Here is a 25,451-nt window from a genome sequence, read left to right on the forward strand (position 1 = left end):
CGAAAACCTTAAAATGTAAAACTTCGACATGCAAAAGATTGTAAGAGTTCATGTAAAAGTAAATGGGAGTTGTCCTAGCAAAATGTGAGGTTTTGCAATTTTTTTTTTAAAAACTTGGTAGACCCATTGAAAATGATAATTAGAATACTTCAGTTTTTTCAGTTTATTCATCATCATTATTTATTTATGCAGCACTTTAAATTAAACTTTTACATTAAATTATAACAAACAGGGATCTTACAATAATTTAACAAGCAAGGGTTTACAGAGTTGGAAAAGTACATATATCTGAATTTTGATATATAGGCCCCCAAGTCTTATCTGTATATAAAGAGCTGCCATAATGGTTACTCAAAGCCATGGAGGATATGTCATACAAAGACCCTAAGGGCAGTGACAGACGGGGAAATTAGTTGCCCCGCGACAAATTTTCTTTACCGCAGGGGACTAATCTCCCCGCAATGCCATCCCACCGGCAAGAATGTAAATCGATGATGGGATGGCATACGCGTTGCTACGATTTCCGGAAGTCGCCGAAGTTGCCTTGAGAGGAAACGTTGGACGACTTCCAGAAATTGTAGCATTGCGTATGCCATCCCATCATCGATTTACATTCTTGCCGGTGGGATGGCATTGCGGGGAGATTAGTCGGCCGTGGCAACGAAGATTTGTCGGGGGGCGACTAATCTTCCTGTGATGGAACATTGGGAGATTTGTTGCTTGTCGTTAAATCTGGGATACGGTACCAGAATAATTTGTAGCCCATGATTAGATTTGACTTAGGTCAAGCCTGTGCTACTATGGGTGACAAATCTCCTAAAACTGTTTCCCACTGGCAAAAATACAAGTTGGTTTGGCTTTCTAAAGTCTATAAGCATGTTTTTCCCCTGGCAATTGCCATTATTGCTGGTGGGAAAGCATTTTCGGGAGGCTACTGTCACCCACAGTAGCGCATATTTAACCTCAGGCAACTAACCTCCCTCTGGTGCCATCAACCTAATACAGAAATTGTCTGACTGCATTGGCTGGTTGGCTGTCCCTAGAAGCAACAAAAGCAAAGAAAAGAGTTGCACTTTTAAGAGCTGTATACCACTGTAACTTTATAGCAATATTAAATGCAATTCTAACCTTGTTATAAGACGGGGGGGGGGGGGGAAACCTTTCCTTTAATGAAACAGTGCCCTCCAGTGGTAAGATTATCATACCTTTTAAGCACTAAAGTTAAAACTGAGCATCTGTCAGACATGGGAGTAGTGTTTGTTTCCATTGACAACGTAGCCCACTATTCATTGCAGTACAATTTGTGTTTTTAGTCTCCATTTATGTTGCATGTATTTACCATTTAGTTATAAGCACTGTGCATACTGTGCATCTCTTATGTTTGCGTCTGTAGAGCTGGAAAATAATACTGTATTGCTTTTATGGTTGAGATAATTCTATGATATCTGCAAAAGATAACTTCAAACAAACATTCATTTTAATCACTAGGGTTCATTTTTAATTAAGGGGAGTTTTAAGCTAATATCTCAATTTCATGTAAAACTACAAATAACTCTAGTCTTTATTTCTTTTAGCGAGCCAATCCATGACATCATAACCCCGCCCCAATATGGAATAACCCTGCCTCAATACATAATGGCCCTGCCCCCAATGTCATTTGTCCCACCCATGATGTCACTGTGTCTGCCCCCAATGTCATCAGGACGCCCCTTTGCCAAAGATAATGGTGGCAACCCTATGCAGCACATACGCTGCTACAGTATGAGCATCTCACGCATATATTCTTTTTGGCCCCTTTTTTGAATATGACATTGGTACCAATATCCTTCCATAAAATAAGCTATATATAAAATTTGAATTCAGCCAAATCCTTGGCTCTCTAGTGCCCATGGCATTCTAGGGTGAAATCTATTTTCACTTGTTGATAAATATGCCCCTTTGTAATATAATATGCCCTTTTTTGCAATCTAAAAAGAAAGCACCTGCTCACCCAGAATACAAACATAGTAGATTGTGCATTTGTAAAATGCGTTAAACACATGGGCGTTGGTGCACACCTTGAATGCACACTAACAGTGGGGCCTTTACTTTTAATAGGAAACAGTGGTCAGGAGCATGGCAAGGGAAAAATCACCACTAGCCAAACAAGGCAGTGATCAGACCCAGATTGGCAATCTGTGGATTTTGACACATGCCAGGGGCTACTATGAGATGTCATAGCGAGTGACTATTTATTGGGCTGGTGGGGGCTGTTTGGGCCTCTGTGCAGTTGGAACGCCAGGGCATGTTTTGACTCCCACTCTGAACCTGGCAGTGCTCACTAGCCTGAGGGCCCAATTCCCCAACTTTTTTGTAAGATAAAATATATATTACTCATTACCCCTCAGGACTTTGGGGTCCGACACTTAAACAGTGATTTATAAAGGATTCTTGTCTTTATTTCTTTAAAGTTAAAATGCTCCACTATGGCACTGAAACTGTTAAAGCGCCTGACTTTATCGCTGACCTTGCAAAGCCCATTGTATAAAAACATGACTTTGTAGTCTCCCAGCAGGCTTCCATATTATCCAAATAACCCGTGTTTTAGTTACTATTCCTTTTATTCCAACTGACAGCTCAAGATGGCAAAGGTGATACCCTCCAACCGATGTGAACTAAGAACCCCAGCTGCTGATTGGCTGGGGACTCTGGGATTTGTAGTTCCCAACAGCTGGGGGCCTGGGAGTTAACATGCTTGCCTTATAGAGTAAATGTTCTTTTTTTATTTACTTTTTGTTGATCTGTGTAAGGGGAAATATAAGCTGACATTCTCCATTGTCGTTGTTGGGCCAGAACTAAAAATTATCTAGAAGAGCATTGCATTGTTATTATTCATGGGGCAGTTTATTGCACTAAGCCAAATTGGGATGTAAGCAAGAAGCTGCAGGTACACACGAGCAAACATCCCACCACCTGATAACTGCCCAAACAACCACTGATACACAAACATTATCAGACTATGAAACATACAAGAATGCAAGCAAGGGATTTAAAAGCTGGGGGGTCATGTGAATACCAGATGGGGGCATAAATAGGATTATGATAAATAGTTCTGGTGAATAAGTGGCTGTTTTTTCCTTATCTCCTTAGTCTGACGTGATCGGGGGTCAAGTTGAAATTTCCATGTTTTTCAGGCACGCTAGCCTTTCACCAGGGGATCTGTATTGAGTGAGTAAAAATGCAGAGGGCAAAATGGACAAAATCTTGCAATTGCCATTACAATACTGGATTTTGTAGGTGTGTATGGACTAAAGCATTTTTATACGACCTGTTTTAATCACCAATTAAAACCATGTATTCTGCAGCCCTATGTGACCTTTAGGCCTATGATAAATGTGGTGCTTTCCCTGGAACTCCCTGCCTGTAGATGTTTCCCATTTGTTTGAATGTGATATGAACTTTTTTTACTTTCTATGTAAAATACTAGCATATTCAGGTGGGGATGACATAGGAATGCCAATCTGAGCATTACGTACAAAGTAGAGAGAACCTCGCACTATAGTAGTATATATTAGGGTGCTCAGTATTGGAAGTTTACAAAGGTAGTGTATCGTGTTATAGACACGAAAAAGCCAGTCCTGTCTTTTTCGTGTCTATAACATGATACACTACCTAAATCTGAGCATTACCACACAACCATGTCATAGTCCCAGCTTGTGCCATAGGCACATATAGCTTGTGGGCTAAATCCTCAATTTAGTCTCAGGGTCAGGTTTGTTCAGCACTATTGGCACTGTTTACATTTTCTCTGTGCTCTGAACAGTGTTCAGACAAACTCGTGCGTGTGGGAACACCCATACCGCCCTTTGAACTGGAGCCACAGATTCTCAAGTAGACGTTAAAGGGAATTTTGTTCAAAAAGAAAACTAGGTAGGCAGTTATAGCAGGAGAACAGGGCAACTGCTGCACTACTGCTCAGTTTTTTAATTGCCCCACATTCTGGGAAGCACTGAGTTAAACAATCTCCAAACATGTGAATAATAAAAAGTACTTTATGTTCTACAGTAAAATAACTATTGGTTTGCACTAGAACAGCAGCCCTGCAGCACTCAACTTTGTAAGCAAAACATTGTTTTAACAAAAAGAGAGATAATATGGATAATGTACTGCATCATTTCAGTAGTTAGTAAATATATCAGCAAGTTGTTATTATGAAATAGTATTGAAGCTACTGTATTCTGGGGCAACATACAGTTAGGGATGCTTCCAAAATAAATGTATAATAAATGTATCCAGAAGCTAAGGGTGCCCAAGGCAAGCTCCTAGCCATTATCGCTATCCCTCAACTCCATCCCCAATGCTCTCCCCACACCACACCAACCCCAATGGCTCTTGTCTGGCATCTGCTTCTAGATGTGCAGGACCAGAGTTAGAGAAAGCATCAGTGGTATGTGCCTAGGGTTCTAGTGCCCCCCACACACGATTTGCTCCCTAGGCATGTGCTACTGCTGCCTACCCTTAGTTCCCACCCTGCATCTCCGGTCTGCCCCAAACCTCTCTCCAGGCCGCCAAATGTCATAGCTAGGGTTGGATTGGGCTGGTGGGACACTGGGATTGAGGTCGGGGGGTGCAGGAGCTTGTGACTGGGGTGGGGGGATCCCCAGGCTGCATCACTGACACCCCAGTCCGACACTGGTCAAAGCTATGCCCCCCACCCTTTGTGCCATCTCCCATCAAAAGTAGAAGACCTACATACAGTAAAAATGGCTGTCTGCATCATTATTATGATAATATAGAAATACATTCTGTAGAGATAGTAAATGTTATTTCCAAGGTGAACTGAAAATAGCTATGCTTGTTGTGGGCAGCTCGGTGGTTACCCCTTGCACCTGAACAAACTGACCCTAATGTGACAGGTTCCTTGTAAGCTCCACTGAGGCAGGGATTGATGTGAATGATATATAATTGCCAAATATAATGTGGAATATGTGGGTGCTATAAAAAAAAGATGAAATATAAGTAAAGGAAGATAATAATACTCTGTAATCACCTTTTTTATTTTAGTACAAGTAGTGACCACTTTGATATCATAAAGGATGTCCAACCTTCTACTAGGTGGCAGCATCCATATTTAGTCTTTGGCGACTGACCTACAAACAGTGAAGATATGGGAACCCCTTATTCAGAAACCTAATTTCCAGAAAGGTCCAAATTGTGGGAAGGCCATCTCCCATAGAGCCTATTTTTAGCAAATAATTGTAATTTATAAAAATTATTTCTCTGTAGTAAAACAGTGCCTTGTACTTGATAGTAACTTAGCTTCATGATCCATATTGGTGGCAAGACAATCCTATTGGGTTTATTTCATGTTTAAATGATTTTTAGCAGACTTAAAATATGGTGATCCAAATTAGAGAAAGATCCCTTATCCGAAAATCTCTGAGTCCCTAGCATTCTGGAAAACAGATCCTATCCCCCTCCTAGATTATCTTTTTTAATATAACCATGGAAAGCATTCACTGCTCTTTGATGCCACCTGGTGTAACAAAGGGGAACAACATCAGTATCAGGTAACCAAAGTATTGGATCTATAATACAGTGTGTTTGACACTGGGGCTTTTCAGCATACAGGCTTTTTGGGTAATTTGTAGCATCATGCCTTAAAATTAGCTGAATTAAATATTTAAAAAACAGGATCCATTAATATGGATTTCTGCTAGCTTAGTTATAATCATGTATAATGCAACAAGCGGCCTATGAAGAGAATATGCCTGGCCATAATAACAATAGGAACAAACCACATACAGTACCACATACCTCTCCACAAACCTAGGAGGTGAATAAAAATCATTATCTTCAGAGCTTGCACTTAAATAAATGCTGTCTGCCAGACTTATCCAGAATCCCAGGATGATTCTCCTAGCCAAGAGGTTTTTCAGATTTCAGACATTTGGTCAACCCTGTTCCTCTTAGGCTGATGTCCCATGGAGTGTGTTATCTGTGAGTAACTGATACAAAATGCCTTTCCACCGGCACAAATAGGAATTGCTGGTGGAAAGGGTTTTGTATCGGTCTTCTGAAGTTGCGTGAATATTCCTCCTGCAGGCAACTTTGCACATCTTCAGAAAACAGAAGCGATGTGAAGTTAAGTCACCCACAATAGCAAAGATCTATTGCAGCTGACTAACACGTTCTGTGGGACATCAGCCCAAGGCTACCGCAAGCAGTACTGTACAGGAACTATTTTGGCACCGTGTTCTACATGACACAAGGACAGAGGGTACCAGGCCTCCTTGAACCAGAGCCCAATGATATCAATGACTTAAAAAGACCTCCTTCTTATATTTTTATCTTAGTTTCCTATCAATAACATCGGCATCAAACATTATTTTTACCAAGCTGGTAGTTGGGTAAAACTACCACCTTGGTAAGTTGGGTTGCCACCTGGCCAGTATTTTACCAGCTTGGTAAAAATTATGCTTGATGCCGATGTTATTTATAGGAAATTAAGATAAAAATATAGGAAGGAGGTCTTTTTTTTTTTTTTTTTAGAAAAGGTGGCAACCCTACCTATAAGGCTAAAGGCATATGGGGCATTTTATCCAGTGTAAAACAGCAGGGTTAAAATTCCTATTTCCATCTGTCACAGCTTAAATGCATAGGCATTGGAGGGTCCATAACATGGTTATTTACAATGGGAGCCCTGCCATTCTATGAGTTTACTGATTTACAAAGAGGGAACCTTTTCCATTTGCACCAAGGAAACTATTATATAAATTATGAATTGGGTTGTGTCTCAGATGTAGCCCCCCCCCCCCCAATTTTAACGAGAACAACATATTTTACACATAACATCTTAAAGATGCACTGTCATTCCTGTATGTTCTTTTTATAAGCAGCCAGAGAGCCTATTATGGCCTAAGTCCCCTAAAACCCCAGAATAATAACATATACAAAAGCTTTAGGGTTAATAAGTGAAACCATTTTTGATAACAAATATGATAGGTCCATAAATGGGATTTCCCACCATCTATGGCTCCCAAATAGATTCCATTACCACAAATAACAAATGAGCTTTCCAGCTCCCCATGTGCTATTTGCCCCTGGGCTGGTGTAGTTTTAGGAGAAAACCACGCCAGCCCAGGGTAGCTATGAATGACTGTTTCTCTTCCTTCTCTAGTCTGTTTTTGGAATTTGCCCAGTTCCAATCCCCTGCGTCTCTGTCAGTAAGCAAAGCTCTAATCAGCATCCACAATATTCGAGACTGGTTTGACGTTTCTTCTGTGGTCCAAAAAACAAGCCTACATAAATACCATAATTGCAAACTACATTATATCAATAATCTGTGTTAGTTTAACCCAAATCTCACAATACCTTGTCTTTATCTGGGGGTTCCAGGAATATCCATAATCGAAAATTAGCATTCAGCGTCTTGTCTTACCCTAAGTAGCCTTCAGACTGCCCACCCTACCCCCTGCCTGGGGCCTAACAATTTGGAAACCTTTATCCAGGTCCAGAACATGGCCAGAAGTTTCTGTGAAGCCGCCTGAGCTGCTCTATAAGTGTTACTTTATGACAGGTTCATACAGGAGAAAAAGGGGAACTCTTTTAATATTTACTGATACTTACAGATATTTGCAGAGATAAGAAAATCCACAAATAATCAATTGCATGTCTAATTTAGATTAGAAATGTTCCAACTTATGACATGAAAACGATAACAGGTTTACTGACTCCATCTACTGGTTACTCTTGATAGTACACACTCCTGCAACTGAAAGAAAGAAAAATTCAGATTATTGCTATTGCCCGGACTGGGATTCACAATAGGCCCAGACGAAGAGGCCTTAGAGCTCCGAAAGCTTGCAATGTATTTTTATTGTTAGCCAATATGGGTATCATTTCTACAATACTCTTGTATTTGTGTTTTTTTTTATTAGAATAGGCCCTGAAATTTCAAGTATGAAGATGCCCAAACAGCTCCCCACCAGCCCAATAAATAGTGACAGCAACCCTGCAACAGCTCTGCAACAGCAGTCAGAAAACCACTTCCTTAACAGGATTAATTAGCAAATAGGGTAGCAAGGTCAGCAGGTACAAGGAAACATACCCACAGTAGTTATTTGAGTAATGGCACATAGTGTAAGCAATGCCCATGATGAAGTTTATGCACACACATAAAAATGTTCATATTTTCTACAGGCATTTTTACACCATGTGACAATTCAGTAGCCACATGTGACACGTGCTGATGTTACTGGCTACATAGATTGTACCCTTCATGATTACACCTGTGATCATGTGTAACTATGATCTCAAAGCCAAGGGTTGTACTCTGAAATTCCTACATTATCCTCCAAAGTGTTTATGAAACCAAGTTTGATTTTTTTTTTAAATCTGACCTTCTAAGAAATACACACTAACACATTAATCGAAAAATTCCATGAATTGTGTTTTCTATTGGTATCGTATGAAAAGAATTCCAGTACCTGCTGCAGGGGTGAGAAATAATTCAGTAAATGGAGCTGCAGCTCAAGGACCCTTAGGAATAGGAGGCCTGATCTAGGGCAAAACAAGGCAGGCATCAGTATACCAGACAGAACCAACTACTGGATGTTCTTATGCTTGTGTAATGAGATCACCACAGGGCACATTTATGTGACCAGGTGGTAGCTCCAGGCTTCCCTCTATGCCCTGTGTGACTAGGCGCAACACACTTGGCCAAAATAATAGTGGCACACATGTCGCTCACACTCTGAACACTGGAAATTATGCAAGACAGACTTTTACATGAACAGGCGGTAGCTCCAGGCTTCCCTCAGTGCCCTGTGTGAATAGGCACAATATACTTGCACCAACATAATAGGGGCACACAGGTCAAGAGAATCACCAATTTGCATCCACAATGTTGCTGAGAATATGGGTAAAAATGGTGCAATATGGGCTAAAAATTATTTTTTGGGGCTTAAAATTACACTTTGCACACTGTATAAATGAATGTTCCCTTGTAATAGTTCATCTCCAATCATACAGCCCTAGTATGTTGTATAGCCACTTTGAAAAAAATAAAAGAACCAAAGCATGAATCTTCTTTCCATCAACAAGCCCATCACAATTCTTAGATGCAGGACTATTTGGCACTTAATTAAAAAATAGGTTCCAAGGTAAAATAAAATGGGACAGATTTGCTCATTGCTATCCATCACTATTCACATGCATTGAATTCATTGAATCTTGAATTGTTGCCCCTTTGTAACCAAATAACCATGAACTGATACTGCTATGTTCGAGGCAACAATGGTTCAAAGTGATAATAGGGAATGTGCTCTTCTAATTACACCAAATCATCTGGGCAGTGTAGATTAATTAATTAACAAACTGATTAGAAAATATAAAGCTTTCTACAACTTCCATGCACTTTATTATGTGTCTAAATACTACTGTAAAACTAGCATATAGAAGGTATTGCAAAAACATGGATAAAATGTTTAATGCCAAGTGGAAAAAGCCACATTTCAGGCTTCAAAAGCAGCAACTCTAAGCGGATCAATGGAGTAGTTATGGAGTTATGAGATAAATTAGCTGATGTTTCAGCATCTCTACTAATAAATAAAAAAAATGAACTTCATTCCTGCCATGTACACAACTCTTCTATAATTAAACAGAGGATGGAGTATCAGCTATTAGCTTTTTATGGCAGGGTATGACCAGAAATGTTGCTAATTTATTTTTGTTATAATCTCCTATAGATGCCATAATAAGCAAATAATTCAAATGTGTCTAATGATTTCCTTTTTCTCAGTAATGATAAAACAGTAGCTTGTACTTGATGGTAACTGAGCTGCATAAATCTATATTGGTGACAAAACAATCCTATTGGGTTTACTTTGATTTTTCAAGTAATCTAATAACCTTACTCTAGTCTGTTTTTCAGCTAAAGATCAAGATAGAGGTATAGCATCTATTATCCAGAATGCTTGGGACCTGGGGTTTTCTGGATAAGGGATCTTTTCATAATTTCGATCATCATACTTTAAGGCTATTAAAAAATAATTGAAACATTAAACCCAATAGGATTGTTTTGCCACTAATATCGATGCAGCTTAATTACATCAAGTACAAGGCACTGTTTTATTATTACAGATAAAATATAAATTATTTTTACAAATATTAATTATTTTATTAAAATGGAGTCATGAGACTTTTTGGAGCTTTTTGGATAACAGGTTTCAAAATGAATCCTAAGTTAAATCGTGGGCCACAGGGCTCCAAGTTTTATTTTAAGCCCTCTCATGTAAGTACAGTAAGTGCCAGGCCCAGACTGGCAATCTGTTGATTCTGGCAAATGCCAGAGGGCTGCTGTAAGATGCCATAGACAGTCACAATTTATTGATCTGGTGGGGGACTGTTTGGGCCTCTGGATACCTGAACTGCCAGGGGCTATTTTGAATCCCAGTCCAGGAGTGCTTGATTTTATGGGGTCCTTACCGCCCTGAGGCAGGCTTTTGGTTTCCAACCCCCCTCCCACCCAACACTTACGTGGTGAGATGGGCCATAGAGCCAAAGAGCGCAAAGTTACTAGGAGCGGCTTTTTGCCTCCCCTGGTAACTTGTGGGCTGCTGCCGTCTGAGGTGAGTTTCTCAACTCGCCTCATGGCAGCAGTGCCCCTGGGTGCCCTATTACCCTGACTCTTGCCTTGCCCATGACACTCACAGAGTAAGTGTTCCTAATCCTAAAAATACTGGTATTTTTTATGGTCCATAAAATGGAAAAAAAAAAGAAATGCCTCCCTTCGCTCCACTAGCTCTGATTACTGATTGTACAAATTAACCTGCTGGCTGGACTAAAGTGAAAGGATCAGCTCTGCTCCAAGTTCTGAATGGCAGGGCAGCAGAGTTTGGGGTTGTTGTAATGCCTTTGCTTATTACTAAAGCTACCCTCCATCAGAAACAACCCTGCAAGCTGCTTTCTTTCAGTCCAGAATTTGAATGGTTTTTAAGTAATGCAGCTAGCGCTGTCTAGTGATCAGCAATTAGAGCTAGTGAAGTGAAGGGGGAAATGGCAGGCAAGGCTTTGCGTTTTATAAAAACAATAGACTTTTTAATTCATGTATATTGGAAATTGATTGGAAATAGATAACCTGGAACCATTAAGGCCCCTGGCCACCAAAGTATTTTGGATATTAACTGTTTGGCTCCCAGGGGAGCCTTGATAATTTTGTTGTACAGGACCCCGTGATTTCTGATGGCAGCCCTGATTAGACAAAACAAATATTTCTGATCATATTAAACTCATTATACATTTTCCACCCTGTTTGATCGATATCTGACTGTGCCCTGATGTGACATTAATTGGGTTGGACATATTTTGAATCTATACATTAGGCAACAAGCTGCTGACTTGTCCAAGGAGTTAGAAGCTTATGTCTTACTGTGTGTGCGTGCATTTAATTCTAAATGAAAGTAGAATCAAGATGCCCATACACCTACGGGTGGGCGATATCGGGAGATATCGGGAGAATCCAGACTAATTCGATCGTTTGGCCCTGGGGCGGGTATAGGCAAAGTCGGTCCGGGGACCGCATCAACGAGCCAATGTGGTCCCTGATCCGACTAGATTTTTTAACCTGCCCGATCGAGATCTGGCCAATTTCAGGCCAGATATCAGTCGGGCAAGCCCGCCGGTATGGGGACCTTTAATATGGTTTTAAAGTGGCTATATAGGAATGGGATGTGCACTACCTTTCACTGATTCTGGGTTGTAATTATGGAAGAACTCTGCCCCTTAGAGCGAGCTACCATTTGCATTTCCTATTCAGACGAACAGAAAGGTGCAACTGGTGGTTAGTGGGCATTTTCAATGTTACAGTTCCCCCTGACAGGACCACTGATTATTAGTGTTTTATGTAAGGCCTGTGACTTGTGAAAGGCCCTGCTAGGAATGATACATTTCAGAGGCAGGCCAAGCTGACCAGGTGCCTTTGGCAATCTTCCCCCGGAGTGTGTGAGTGCCCACATGCATGTGCAGTGGCGTCTTCTGCCTACCCCTATCTCTGGATAAAAACCAGCACCTTTTCACCTTCCTCCTTCTACTCAGAGTGTTCTACAAAGCGAGTGTCTCAAGGCACAAACAATGATGTGAATCAAGTTCATAAATTTAAAGCTATGTCTGTAAGCTAATGTAATCTGTATGTTTAATATATATAGATCCATCTACTATACAGCGATGTGACATATATTGGCACTTTATATAACAGTAATAATAATTATAAGCCCATTCTGTGACCAACATCCTAGGCATGGGGAAGGACATTATAAATTGAGTTGAATTAAAAGGCAGTATTAAAGGTGTCACACCTAACAAATGTTATGATTGGAGTTATGTTTTGGAACAATCCACAAAAAGCTTAAAAAAATAACTTTTTGGAATATTCTGATAGATTTAAACATACATATAACCTATAGCAAAGCATAAATATGCCTTTCAGACCTTGATCGTATCATTTCAATAAGGCAATAACAGCGAAAAGGATTTAATAGGCATGTTTTTTATTCCCAAACTTCCGCAAGGTTCACCTTTTGTCCCAAGCAATAACTCATTCACTTCACACCCATGGCAGGACAAGGGAGAGCAGAAAACAAGATTGGTTGGGTAAATGTAAAACAGACGCTGGGTTTCCACCCCCTGCAGGTCTCCCTGATGAGATCCTGTTCATGAACTTTATAACCCATCGGCTGTTTGCCGGGAAATTTCTATATTAGCTGCAACAGAACCCACCTATTTGCCGTCAGCTGGTGAATTTTATGAGACCATCAAAACATCTTAAAAAAAAAAAAAAAAACCACACTACTGCAACGGAAATGGGAAACACAAAGGGAAACCAGAGCAGGGACTCACATAGAGTATATATATAAAAATAGTTTTCTGTGATGGACTCAGCAGGTATCTGTTTACTCAAAAACTGAGGTATACAAAATTAGGATCCTGCCTTTTTTTATTACATCTACAATCATATTGAATATTGGTTCAGTTGTCCAATACACTGCCCAAGATTTCTACGGTTGGCCATTGTGTTAGTGTAGACTTGGCCTGGTATTTGATCCTAGTGGTATCGCCATTTCTAGAGACTCCATTTGGGCTGAAACATTGGTTCCAATAACTTAAGAACAAGATACAGTGAAGATACAGTCTGATGCAAGAGTGTTCCATTAACATGCACTGTAGCAAATTGTTGTACTCTCTTCTTTCGCTGGTATTATCATGTAGTGCCCAAACTATATAAAATATATGCAACCAGCAGCACATTGCATACATCGCATTGATAAGATTGGGGATCTGTTGGTTTCTTAGAGGCCCAATGCATACATTGCATTGATAAGATTGGGGATCTGTTGGTTTCTCAGAGGCCCAATGCATACATTGCAATGATAAGGTTGGAGATCTGTTGGTTTCTCAGAGGCCCAATGCATACATTGCAATGATAAGGTTGGAGATCTGTTGGTTTCTCAGAGGCCCAATGCATACATCGCAATTATAAGGTTGGCGATCTGTTGGTTTCTCCGAGGCCCAATGCATACATCGCAATGATAAGGTTATTGATCTGTTGGTTTCTCAGAGGCCCAATGCATACATTGCAATGATAAGGTTGGAGATCTGTTGGTTTCTCAGAGGCCCAATGCATACATCGCAATGATAAGGTTGGAGATCTGTTGGTTTCTCAGAGGCCCAATGCATACATCGCAATGATAAGGTTGGAGATCTGTTGGTTTCTCAGAGGCCCAATGCATACATCGCAATGATAAGGTTGGAGATCTGTTGGTTTCTCAGAGGCCCAATGCATACATCGCAATGATAAGGTTGGAGATCTGTTGGTTTCTCAGAGGCCCAATGCATACATCGCAATGATAAGGTTGGAGATCTGTTGGTTTCTCAGAGGCCCAATGCATACATCGCAATGATAAGGTTGGAGATCTGTTGGTTTCTCAGAGGCCCAATGCATACATCGCAATGATAAGGTTGGAGATCTGTTGGTTTCTCAGAGGCCAAATGCATACATCGCAATGATAAGGTTGGAGATCTGTTGGTTTCTCAGAGGCCCAATGCATACATCGCAATGATAAGGTTGGAGATCTGTTGGTTTCTCAGAGGCCAAATGCATACATCGCAATGATAAGGTTGGAGATCTGTTGGTTTCTCAGAGGCCCAATGCATACATCGCAATGATAAGGTTGGAGATCTGTTGGTTTCTCAGAGGCTCACCCAGCCAAATGGCATTATATTAACTCTTATAATTATGTCTGGTTTTACATAGTAGAAAAAGACCCATTTTATGTACATATGATATTTCCCCTATGAGCTATAAAATATTTAAGATGCATAACACATTCTACTCATATTTATGGAAAATAATAATAGGGTACAGTGCTGGACTGGCCTACCAGGATACCAGGAAAACTCCCGGTGGACCCAGGTGTCAGTGGGCCCTCTTGCTTCTATCTATTTAGCCTATTTCATGGTCATTCCCTATTTCTGTATGGGGACATGGAAGCTCTATAGATGGAAGAATAGAGTATAGTATACAGTGTAGAGAAAAGAGACTAGGATAATAAAGAGTTTGAGGGAGGAGAGCAGTATTTAAAGTTCAGACAGTGGGCCCATTGTCCACGGTTTTCTGGTGGGCCCCTGCCATGTCAGTCCGACACTGTCAGGGTATAATATCAGTGTATTAGAACTCACCAAGGCATTCAGTAGGAGCCACCAAGGCATCATCTTTACATTGTATAGTAAGGGAGAATATTATTAAATGTTTCCATAACAAAGAAATGCAAGACAGATTGATAGATAGATTAGATAGATAGATAGATAGATAGATAGATAGAAAAACAGGTGCGCAATAGGTAACAAACCAGCAATGGAAACCAAATACTTATGTCCAATATAGTCCAGCACACGCAGGTCATTCATGAAAATATTAATCTTTATGTAATGTTTTGGCTCCAACTCAACCATTCATTAGGATAAAAGTTTGAGTTTGAGCCAAAACGTTGAATAAAGATTTATATTTTCATAAAAGTCCTGTGTGCTGGACTATATTGGACATATATATATATATATATATATATACACAGGAGACATGCATGCAGCCATAGACACCAAAATCAATGACAGTCCAGGTCCTTTTCTGGTAACTGTGTTACAATATTGATATTTATACTTTTGCTCCTGCATGAATTTCCTTTATTTCCATAAAGATTTCCAGAAGAGTACACTTGTCTTGTTCAACACCCGACCCTCCTAGGCATTCTCGGCCATTACATATGTAATAATAATATAGCAGATAAATATAAATAAATGTTCAAAGGAATATTTCATACATTACTGGAAAAAGAGGAATACAAGATAAATTCAACATTTGTAAGGGGCACATATATCAGCAAAATTGTTACCCCTGAGCAAAAATACTATTTTGCCCCCACTAAGCCAGGGACTGATGTGAATGCTATTTACAGTATATAATATCTGTAAAGTGCTGCATAAATAAAACAAATTTTAAGCTCATAATAATCAATAAACCCTTACTGGTGTTAATTTGTCTTTATCTTCCTTGTACCGTGCATATCAGTCAGGACACTACCAGATTCTCTACACTCCTGCTTTTCCCATTTCGCTTGAACATATTCTTCCTGATTGCTTCTTGGGGACACAAATAGTTGTGGTTTAAAAGAGGTGGAGTGTGATGACACAACTTATGGATCTTAGAGAATGCTGGGAGCTGTTGTGCTCAACAACAGGCAGGACAAACTCACATATTTGCACAAAGCAATATGATAATGAATTGATTAAAAAGATGAAAGGTTTAAAGAACTTTGTTAAATATAGTGCAAGGGTAAGTTAGGGCTAAGTTGGTACCTTGCTGTTGTAGTTAAAATACATACGTTCAGTCACCTCATTTAGGAGATTTATTTTGCCCTGTACTTTCTATAGTGTCCCTTCTCAAGCAAAGAGGCAGGAAGTTCAGTTTCCAATGATGAAATGTGTGGTTTCTTTGAAGATTTAATGTTAAATCTTTGAACAAAGCAATTTTTTTAAACTTGACATTCATCAAATTTCATTGTTAGCTCCCTCCTAATAATCTATCTTGCTTTTACATTATAGTGGAAATAAAGTGGTGTTTCCTGTATGTAAACAAACTACATATGGATGAAAATAGCCTATTGCAATCAATGAAATGCTGCCCCAGAAATATTCCAATAATACAGGTTTGGGATCCCTTATCCGGAAACCCATTATCCAGAAATTTCGAATTACTGAAAGACCATCTCCCATAGACTCCATTATAAGCAAACAATTCTAATTTTTAAAAATAGTTTCCTATTTTCTCTGTAGTAATAAAACAGTACCTTGTACTCAATCCCAACTAAGATATTAATCCTTATTGGAGGCAAAGCAATCCTATTGGGTTTTTGGGATTTTTAGCAGACGTTATGGAGATCCAAATTACGGAAAGATTCTTTATCTGGAAAACCCCAGATCCCATACCTTTACTAGGACTTGGACCCAAAAAAGTCTTTGGGTGCAGTCTAGAACTAGAATGTTCTGAAAGCTTGCTATGGTTATCTTAGTTAGCCAATAAAGGCTATATATACCTTTATACCACTTTTGTTATTTTTTATTTCAAAAGGGTTACCCTGTAAACATTTTTTGACTGGCTAACACGGTACATCACCTTTTCCTGCGGTGCAGTCTTCCTATCTTCATAATACCCATAAAGGGGACATTAAAGTTAACTTTTAGTATGTTATAGAATGGCCTATTCTTAGCAACTTTGTAACTGGTCTTCATTATTATTTATAGTTTTTTAATTATTTGCTTTCCTCCTTTCAAATTGGGGGGTCACTGAACTTGGCAGCCAAAAAATATTGCTCTGCGAGGCTTAAATTTTGTTTATTGTTACTTTTATTACTTTTCTTTCTATTCAGGCCATCTCCAATTCATAGTCCTGTCTCACATTCAAACCACTGCCTGGTTGCTATGGTAAATAAGACTGTAGCAACCAAATTGCTGCCTAAATACTAAACCGTAGAGCTTCCAAACCAAAGGCTAAATAACTGAAAAACCATACAAAAAAAAATAAGGACTAATTGCAAATGGTCTTAGAATATCAATGTCTACATTGGACTTTAGTAGTTAATTTAAAGGTAACCAACCACTTTAAAGGAATACCGTCATGGGAAAACATGTTTTCTTCCCAAAACACATCAATTAATAGAGCTTCTCCAGCAGAATCCTGCATTGAAATCTGTTTTTCAAAAATGCAAACAGATTTTTTTAATTTAATTTTGAAATTTCACATGGGGCTAGCCATATTCTTCTTTTCCCAGGGTGCCACGGCCATGTGACCTGTGCTCTGATACACCTTAGTCACACTTTACTGCTGAGCTGCAAGTTGGAGTGATATCACCCCCTCCCTTTTCTGCCAGCAGCTGATCAGCAGAACAATGGGAAGGAAGTAAGATAGCAGCTCCCAATAGGTATCAGAATAGCACTCAATAGTAAGAAATCCAAGTCCGGCTTGGCACTCCTCCAGTTACATGGGAGTAGGAGAAACAACAGGTTATCTGAAAGCTGTTCTAATGTCCTACTCCTACACCCATGTAACTGGAGGACTACAAACTTGTATGTTACTATGTATGTAAACTCTTGTTACTAGGGCTTAGAGAGCCTAGTAATCAGGAAGACATCCAAATGAAATACTGAAAGATGAAGAGGAGGGAGTCTGCATAGGAAGGTTTATAACAGTAGAATTGTAAGCAAACAAATCATCCATAGTGCCCCATAGTCTCTACTCCAAGCCAGCCCTCCACTTCTTTAAATATTGCACTGGCCATCAGTACTTTATGGCAGGTGGTCTCCAAGTTTCTCCTTAATCCAGTACTCCTCAGAGGAAGGTCAGACGTAGCACATGTGCAGAGTTGAACTTTGTGGAGAGTGATCTGGGCAGAAGAGTTCAGTGTTTTTTTTTCTATTGTCTATAACAATACATCAGGGCTAATTTACATGCACCAAAACAGCATAAATCACCATATTTTTGGCTATATTGAACACTATTTTATCATCATAATGGTGCCCTCTGCAATCAGGCTTACGTTATTGTGCCATCATTTAAATCTGGTAGAGAATCATGCATGTGGGTCAAATCTTGGCCCAACATGGCCTATGGCACACCCTTTACACATGGGCTATTTATTAGGCACAAAGGGCACCTTTGAACGTACCCTTACTGCTAAACCACCATGCTGGGTGGTTACAAAAACAAATCCGTTTTTTTTTCTAAATAAAGTACCAAAGGACCACTTTTTGAGGGAGGATGACATCTCTGCAATGTGTACTTGGAATGCACCAAATCCTGGCAAGTTTTGTCTTTAAAATTATAAATAAATACAATTACTTTATATTCACAGTTTTATTTCCAAACTTAACATATAAGTTACTTCTTATTACTTATCTTTCTATTCGGACCGAAGCGTTTTTTTTCATACTCCAGTTTCTTATTCGAATGACTCCTGGTTGCTAGGGTAATTTGGACCCTAGCAACCATATAGCTGCTAAAATTCCAAACTTGAGAGTTGCTAAATTACTCAAAACCCACAAATAAGAAAAAATAAAGACCATTTGCAAACTGTTTTAGAAAAGCACTCTTTACAACATACAAAAGTTAGTTTAATGGCGAACAACCTTTTTAACCTGAAATTTAGTGAGCCTCCTCTAAAAAATGGACTAACCCAGGTGGCAGTGCTAATCTCCTCTCTCAGCGTTCAATGTGGCGCCTGTGGCTTGTGTTGGCATGTGTGCATTACATAGGGTTACCACTTTTTCTGGCAAAAAATACCTGCCTACCTTTATCTTTTTCTCCTATTAATAACATTGGCATAAAGCATACTTTTTGCCGAGCAGGCCAGCAAAATACCAGGCAAGTGGCAACCCTAGCATAACATACTACCAGCTATCCCAAGGCCACCACATTGAACACTTAGAGAGGAGGCAAGATGGCACCACTAAACCATTAAAGCAATGCAAGCTTACCTGGGATTTCTTTCACTACATTCACACCTCCATTTTCCAGCCCCGGAGTGTGGGAGCCTCTGTGGTTCAGTCAAAAAAAATTATCTTCTGGAATAGAACATAGATGTGCCCAGTGTCAGACTGGGACCCCAGGGGCCCACCAGAAAACCTTATACCATAGGCCCCCTCTCCAAACTACTTTTCCTCCTTTCCTCGTCAACCTCATTATTCTCCTAGTCTCTTTTATTTACATGCTAGCATCTATTCTTCCATCTATTTCTCCTCTTCATTCCCATTTAGAAATAGGGAATGACCATATAGCAGGCCATTTGGTAAAGGCAGGAGGGCCCACTGACACCTGGGACCACAGGGAGATTTCCTGGTGGCAAATCCATTAAAGTACAAATCCAAATCCCAAAATCCGATCATTTCTGATGTTTTCAAAAGTCACGAAAATTCCGTTTGTTTCAATACGAAGATTTCGTACTTACGATCTGAAAGTTCCAAAATTTTCGTATTGCGAATCCGACAGTCACAAAATTTTCATATCCGAATGATCGTAAACAGCGGGAAAACCTTTCTGACTTTGGACCTTCAGTGCATGATTTTGGAAGCCTCCCATAGGACTTAATGGCACTCTGCAGCTCCAACCTGGCTCAAGGAAAGTCTCCCATAGGGCTCAATGGCACTCTGCAGCTCCAACCTGGCCCAAGGAAAGTCTCCCATAGGGCTCAATTGCACTCTGCAGCTCCAACCTGGCCCAAGGAAAGTCTCCCATAGGGCTCAATTGCACTCTGCAGCTCCAACCCGGCCCAAGGAAAGTCTCCCATAGGGCTCAATGGCACTCTGCAGCTCCAACCTGGCCCAAGGAAAGTCTCCCATAGGGCTCAATGGCACTCTGCAGCTCCAACCCGGCTCAAGGAAAGTCTCCCATAGGGCTCAATGGCACTCTGCAGCTCCAACCCGGCTCAAGGAAAGTCTCCCATAGGGCTCAATGGCACTCTGCAGCTCCAACCTGGCCCAAGGAAAGTCTCCCATAGGGCTCAATTGCACTCTGCAGCTCCAACCCGGCCCAAAGGGCTCAATGGCACTCTGCAGCTCCAACCTGGCCCAAGGAAAGTCTCCAATAGGGCTCAATGGCACTCTGCAGCTCCAACCCGGCTCAAGGAAAGTCTCCCATAGGGCTCAATGGCACTCTGCAGCTCCAACCCGGCCCAAGGAAAGTCTCCCATAGGGCTCAATGGCACTCTGCAGCTCCAACCCGGCCCAAGGAAAGTCTCCCATAGGGCTCAATGGCACTCTGCAGCTCCAACCCGGCCCAAGGAAAGTCTCCCATAGGGCTCAATGGCACTCTGCAGCTCCAACCCGGCCCAAGGAAAGTCTCCCATAGGGCTCAATGGCACTCTGCAGCTCCAACCCGGCCCAAGGAAAGCCTCCCATAAGGCTCAATGGCACTCTGCAGCTCCAACCCGGCCCAAGGAAAGTCTCCCATAAGGCTCAATGGCACTCTGCAGCTCCAACCCGGCCCAAGGAAAGTCTCCCATAGGGCTCAATGGCACTCTGCAGCTCCAACCCGGCCCAAGGGAAGCCTCCCATAGGGCTCAATGGCACTCTGCAGCTCCAACCCGGCCCAAGGAAAGTCTCCCATAGGGCTCAATGGCACTCTGCAGCTCCAACCCGGCCCAAGGAAAGCCTCCCATAAGGCTCAATGGCACTCTGCAGCTCCAACCCGGCCCAAGGAAAGTCTCCCATAAGGCTCAATGGCACTCTGCAGCTCCAACCTGGCCCAAGGAAAGTCTCCCATAGGACTCAATGGCACTCTGCAGCTCCAACCCGGCCCAAGGGAAGCCTCCCATAGGGCTCAATGGCACTCTGCAGCTCCAACCCGGCCCAAAGAAAGTCTCCCATAGGGCTCAATGGCACTCTGCAGCTCCAACCCGGCCCAAGGAAAGTCTCCCATAGGGCTCAATGGCACTCTGCAGCTCCAACCTGGCCCAAGGAAAGTCTCCCATAGGGCTCAATGGCACTCTGCAGCTCCAACCTGGCCCAAGGAAAGTCTCCCATAGGGCTCAATGGCACTCTGCAGCTCCAACCCGGCCCAAGGAAAGTCTCCCATAGGGCTCAATGGCACTCTGCAGCTCCAACCTGGCCCAAGGAAAGTCTCCCATAGGGCTCAATGGCACTCTGCAGCTCCAACCTGGCCCAAGGAAAGTCTCCCATAGGGCTCAATGGCACTCTGCAGCTCCAACCCGGCCCAAGGAAAGTCACAATACTAAAGCTTGAATGAATCCGAAACTTTTGTACTCGTTGCGACAAATAAGATTTTGTCGGGCAAATTATCGCAAAGTACGAAAAAGTCATGAAAACATTGCAGAAAATACGCAAAAGTTGTAAACTTTAGAAAGTATTCGGACCTGTGGTACTTTAATGGATGTGCCCAATATGTGGATTGTATTTAAATGAACTGCAGCCCTCCATCCACCTGTAACCAAACTACAGCTCCCAGCACCCCTTGTGGGCCATGTTTGGACACATTGTTTAACAACAGGCCCCATGTTAAAACTACCACATAACTTCTTCACTAGCCATGTCCAATGTGATTTACTAGCAAACACTAAGGGGAATCTAAACCTTGGCTCATTTACACACGCTTTACATTTTGCAGCTACTGGAACACCACGGTAAACACTGATTGAATGTTTTATTAGTGTTACTCTCTATAAGATTCAGCACCCACTATACACACTTGCTCTTTCCTAGAGCAAAAGCAGAGACTACGCTACCCATAATGCTCCGCGCTCACACGCTGGGCGTTCCCAGGTTCCCGCCCACCTGGTTGCTGCTGCTGCTGGCAGGGCAGGCTGACTGGCTGTGCCCGGAGGATGGAGCAGCGGAGCGGCCACTAGTACTGAAGCTTCTCGGCACCCCAACCGTGGGACATGGAGGTAGAGAAGGGCGCAAGCGGGCTGATGGATTCCCCGGGTGAGTGGCCGGGCAGACATGCTGGGTATGACCGTGAGATATAGGTGACAGAATGGGGTTGGAGAGGGCTGGCAGGGGATGCTGTAACCTATAGGAGTTTGCTATTGGCATTACAGGGTACTGGCACTTTTAATAGGGAAATGTCACATTAGTAGCATTGCATTAAAGAATGGGTATACATATCTGTTCTATGCATATGTGCAGTACCATAAGAACTAGCTATAACATTTAAAAGGGCATTAAATCCTCAAAATATATATGTTTTTGCTTGAAAAAAGAAAATGTGTTTTTTTTTAAGTAATTTTCAAGTAATTACAACTTTTTGCTTTTTGTTCTCAGCTCTGCTGGTTCTGACTTTTGAAGCAATGTAGGAGAAGCCAGCTGATTATCAGCAAAGAAGCATGCAAAGCTGACTTTCTGCTCCCATTGTTTCAACAGCCACAACCAGCAGTGCAGAAACAGACAGATACAGACTTCAATTGCACTTACATGTACAAATATACTTTCTATAGGAGAGTTGCTTAGAATTAGATTTTCATTTATTATGCCAAATGTTATTCGTAAGTATTTGTCAGATCGTATGAGCATGGGAATAAATGCATAAGGAAGTTTATATTCATATTTATACAGGTATGGGACCTGTTATCCAGAATGCTCGGGACCTGGGGTTTTCCGGATAAGGGATCTTTCTGTTATTTGGATCTCCATAACTTAAGTCTGCTAAAAATCATTTAAATATTGAATAAACCCAATAGGCTTGTTTTGCCTCCAATAAGGATTCATTATATCTTAGTTGGGATCAAGTACAGGTACTGTTTTATTATTATAGAGAAAAAGGAATCATTTAACCAATAAATAAACCCAATAGGGCTGTTCTGCCCCCAATAAGGGGTAATTATAATCTTAGTTGGGATGTAGTACAAGGTACTGTTTTATTATTATAGAGAAAAAGGAAATCATTTTTAAAAATTAGAATTATTTGTTTATAATGGAGTCTGTGGTAGATGGGCTTCCTGTAATTCAGAACTTTCTGGATAATGGGTTTTCGGATAAGAGATCCCATACCTGTACTTTTTAAATATTTGTTGGAGCTGTCCAACTGCATGCTTTGCTGGGATGAAATTAATATCAACCACAGTTTCAACATCTAGTGCCTTGAAAAGTTGAAATTAACAAAAAATTGGTATAATGTTTACTATGCAGAAACATTTGTACAGGTAATCAGTAAGATACTGGAAATGTGTTTTCTTTATTCTGCAAGAAAATGTATTATATTTGGGTTATTATGCGTCAGTGTGTTCTTTTAGGTGAAGTGAATCGGATAGGAGTGTTGAGGGAATTAGGGGTCATATCAATTCAATATAATGGAAAAGCGTAGGCAGTATAATGAATAGTGGGTATTGGCCCAGAGATTTTAATAGATGAGCACAGTAGGAAGTGGTATATGGAGACGACGGTGTTTGAGCAGGATAATGGATGAGCGGCATGAGTGTAACTGTTGGATATAGGAAAGGGGTGTTACAAGGATGAGTGATGCCATATGGATTTATAGGGAATTGTGAGTAACCCTGACAGAGTGATAGTGAAGGTATGACATTAATGGGGCTCTTTTTTATTAGCAGTATGAAAAATGAAAGTGTTTTAGTCAGAGCTCAGGGACTGATATAGTGGGTGTGTGACTGTCCCACGAGAGGGCTTAATCATGGTTTAGTATAATGCGAGTCTTGGGTTACAGAACAGGAGAATTAGAGAAAATGGGATATGGTGTTTAGAGAGCCAAGTGTGGTCTCTATCTCTAGGTAGAACCCATTTGGACTGTGACTTTGGCGAATTTGTGATTGTTTTCTAAGGGTGAAAATGGGGATTGGTGTAGGTTTGGGAGATGATTGTAAGCGATCAGTTATATAGAATACTTATACAGTGGTGTATATGGGGAAGATTATAATTATTTTCTGTGCTATGGCATTTTGTAGACTTAAATGGAAATCACGTCTTCCTGTGACAGTTAATGATTTGTCGACAGTTTTTCTTTTTATCTGTACAAAGCTGTTTTCTCAGGCAAGGATTCTGCAAGTTATTTGATTATAGTAACTCTAGAGCCACAAGTTGCTCATACCTGTTAGGTAGTGGAGCTGTTATCTGGAATGCTTTTGGTGTGGGGTTTTCAGTTTGAGGAAACTGAAAAATAAACACAGATTTGTGCTTGCTTGGGTAATACAAGTACAAGGTACTTAATCAGTGCAGAGTGTCAGTAATGGGATTTCTGTAATTTGGAGCTTTCTGTATGCCAGGTTTCCAGATAATATACTCTCCCTCCCTGTACCTGTTTAAGTGTGATGGCTGTACTTTTATTAGCGTACATGGCTTCCTGGACTGCAGTGAACTCACACATTATAATTAACTAAATTCACGCATCATTTTTCTTATTTGCACAATTACAGTTGTGTTTGTCCATTTTAAACATCGACTTATAATTGTGTCGTGAAATTCGGCAAAGGTGCATTCGGCAGCAGGGGGTCGTTTGTATTTAGCTTTTCATTGACTTCAAGATGCTTCCATTTGTCAAAAGGCAAACACAGATTTTGCAAACAAATACACAGAATCTGTGTTATTAGAATAGTCTCAGATGCCCTATGATCCTTCAATTACTATATCCATGTGAGATATTGGTGATATGTTGAGATATTCCTTGTGTTAATATAAATATATAATGTTATAGTTTTGAATGTTTATGGTAAACATACCTTTACATTTGATACATTTTGTTTAATGACAGTAAATAAGGTAATTAAGTTGCTAAAACAATTTTTTGAGCTATTCGGAGCAGTTCTACACTTCCTTAAGTGTCTGAATAACTAGCAATGTTGTTGATAGTTTTCCTTCAGTTCTGGTGGATTACTTAAAATAAATCAGAAATAATTTGTTTTGTACGGGGAGAGGCAGCTCTATTTGTGTTCTATTTTGCAATGAATATAAACAGTATATATATATATATATATATATATATATATATATATATATATATATATGTATATATAATGTATATACAGATGTCAATCAATATTGGTAACAAACTTGGCTGTGATCTTATTGGTTCAGTAGCCAAATTCTGGACCTATCTTTACATTTTTCAAGAAAAGCCCATATGGCACAGGAATTGATGTGTCAGGTTCCGGCACAGCATTAAAGCAAGTTAGTTGGAAATTGGGACCTGTTTTAATGTGTTTGTGCTAAATTTGATACTAAGATACCTCAAATCTCTGCTCCCTATTCTGCTTTACATGTTAATTGTCTCACTGGACGGGATGCCTGAACTAACAAGTGTGGAAAAAAAACTTCCGCATTAGCAGTGAGAAGTTCACCTTTAGGGCTGTTTGTTAAAATCAGTCAGAATCAGTTCACTTTATTAGTTACTTTATATGTTACTT

General features: G+C 40.6%; 1 protein-coding gene across 1 annotated transcript in view; it reads left to right on the top strand.

The window, feature by feature from the left end:
• Positions 1 to 21,909: 21,909 nt before the first annotated feature.
• nr6a1 (nuclear receptor subfamily 6 group A member 1) overlaps positions 21,910 to 25,451 on the top strand; it is a 159,928-nt gene continuing 156,386 nt past the window's right edge. Inside the window, exon 1 of the mRNA XM_012968267.2 lies at positions 21,910 to 22,023. Coding sequence (XP_012823721.1) covers positions 21,981 to 22,023 — 43 coding nt within the window. The 5' untranslated portion in view covers positions 21,910 to 21,980. The remainder of the gene's footprint in view (positions 22,024 to 25,451) is intronic.

This window comes from Xenopus tropicalis, chromosome 8, assembly GCF_000004195.4.
Source record: "Xenopus tropicalis strain Nigerian chromosome 8, UCB_Xtro_10.0, whole genome shotgun sequence".
In the NCBI taxonomy this organism is placed as follows: Eukaryota; Metazoa; Chordata; class Amphibia; order Anura; family Pipidae; genus Xenopus; species Xenopus tropicalis.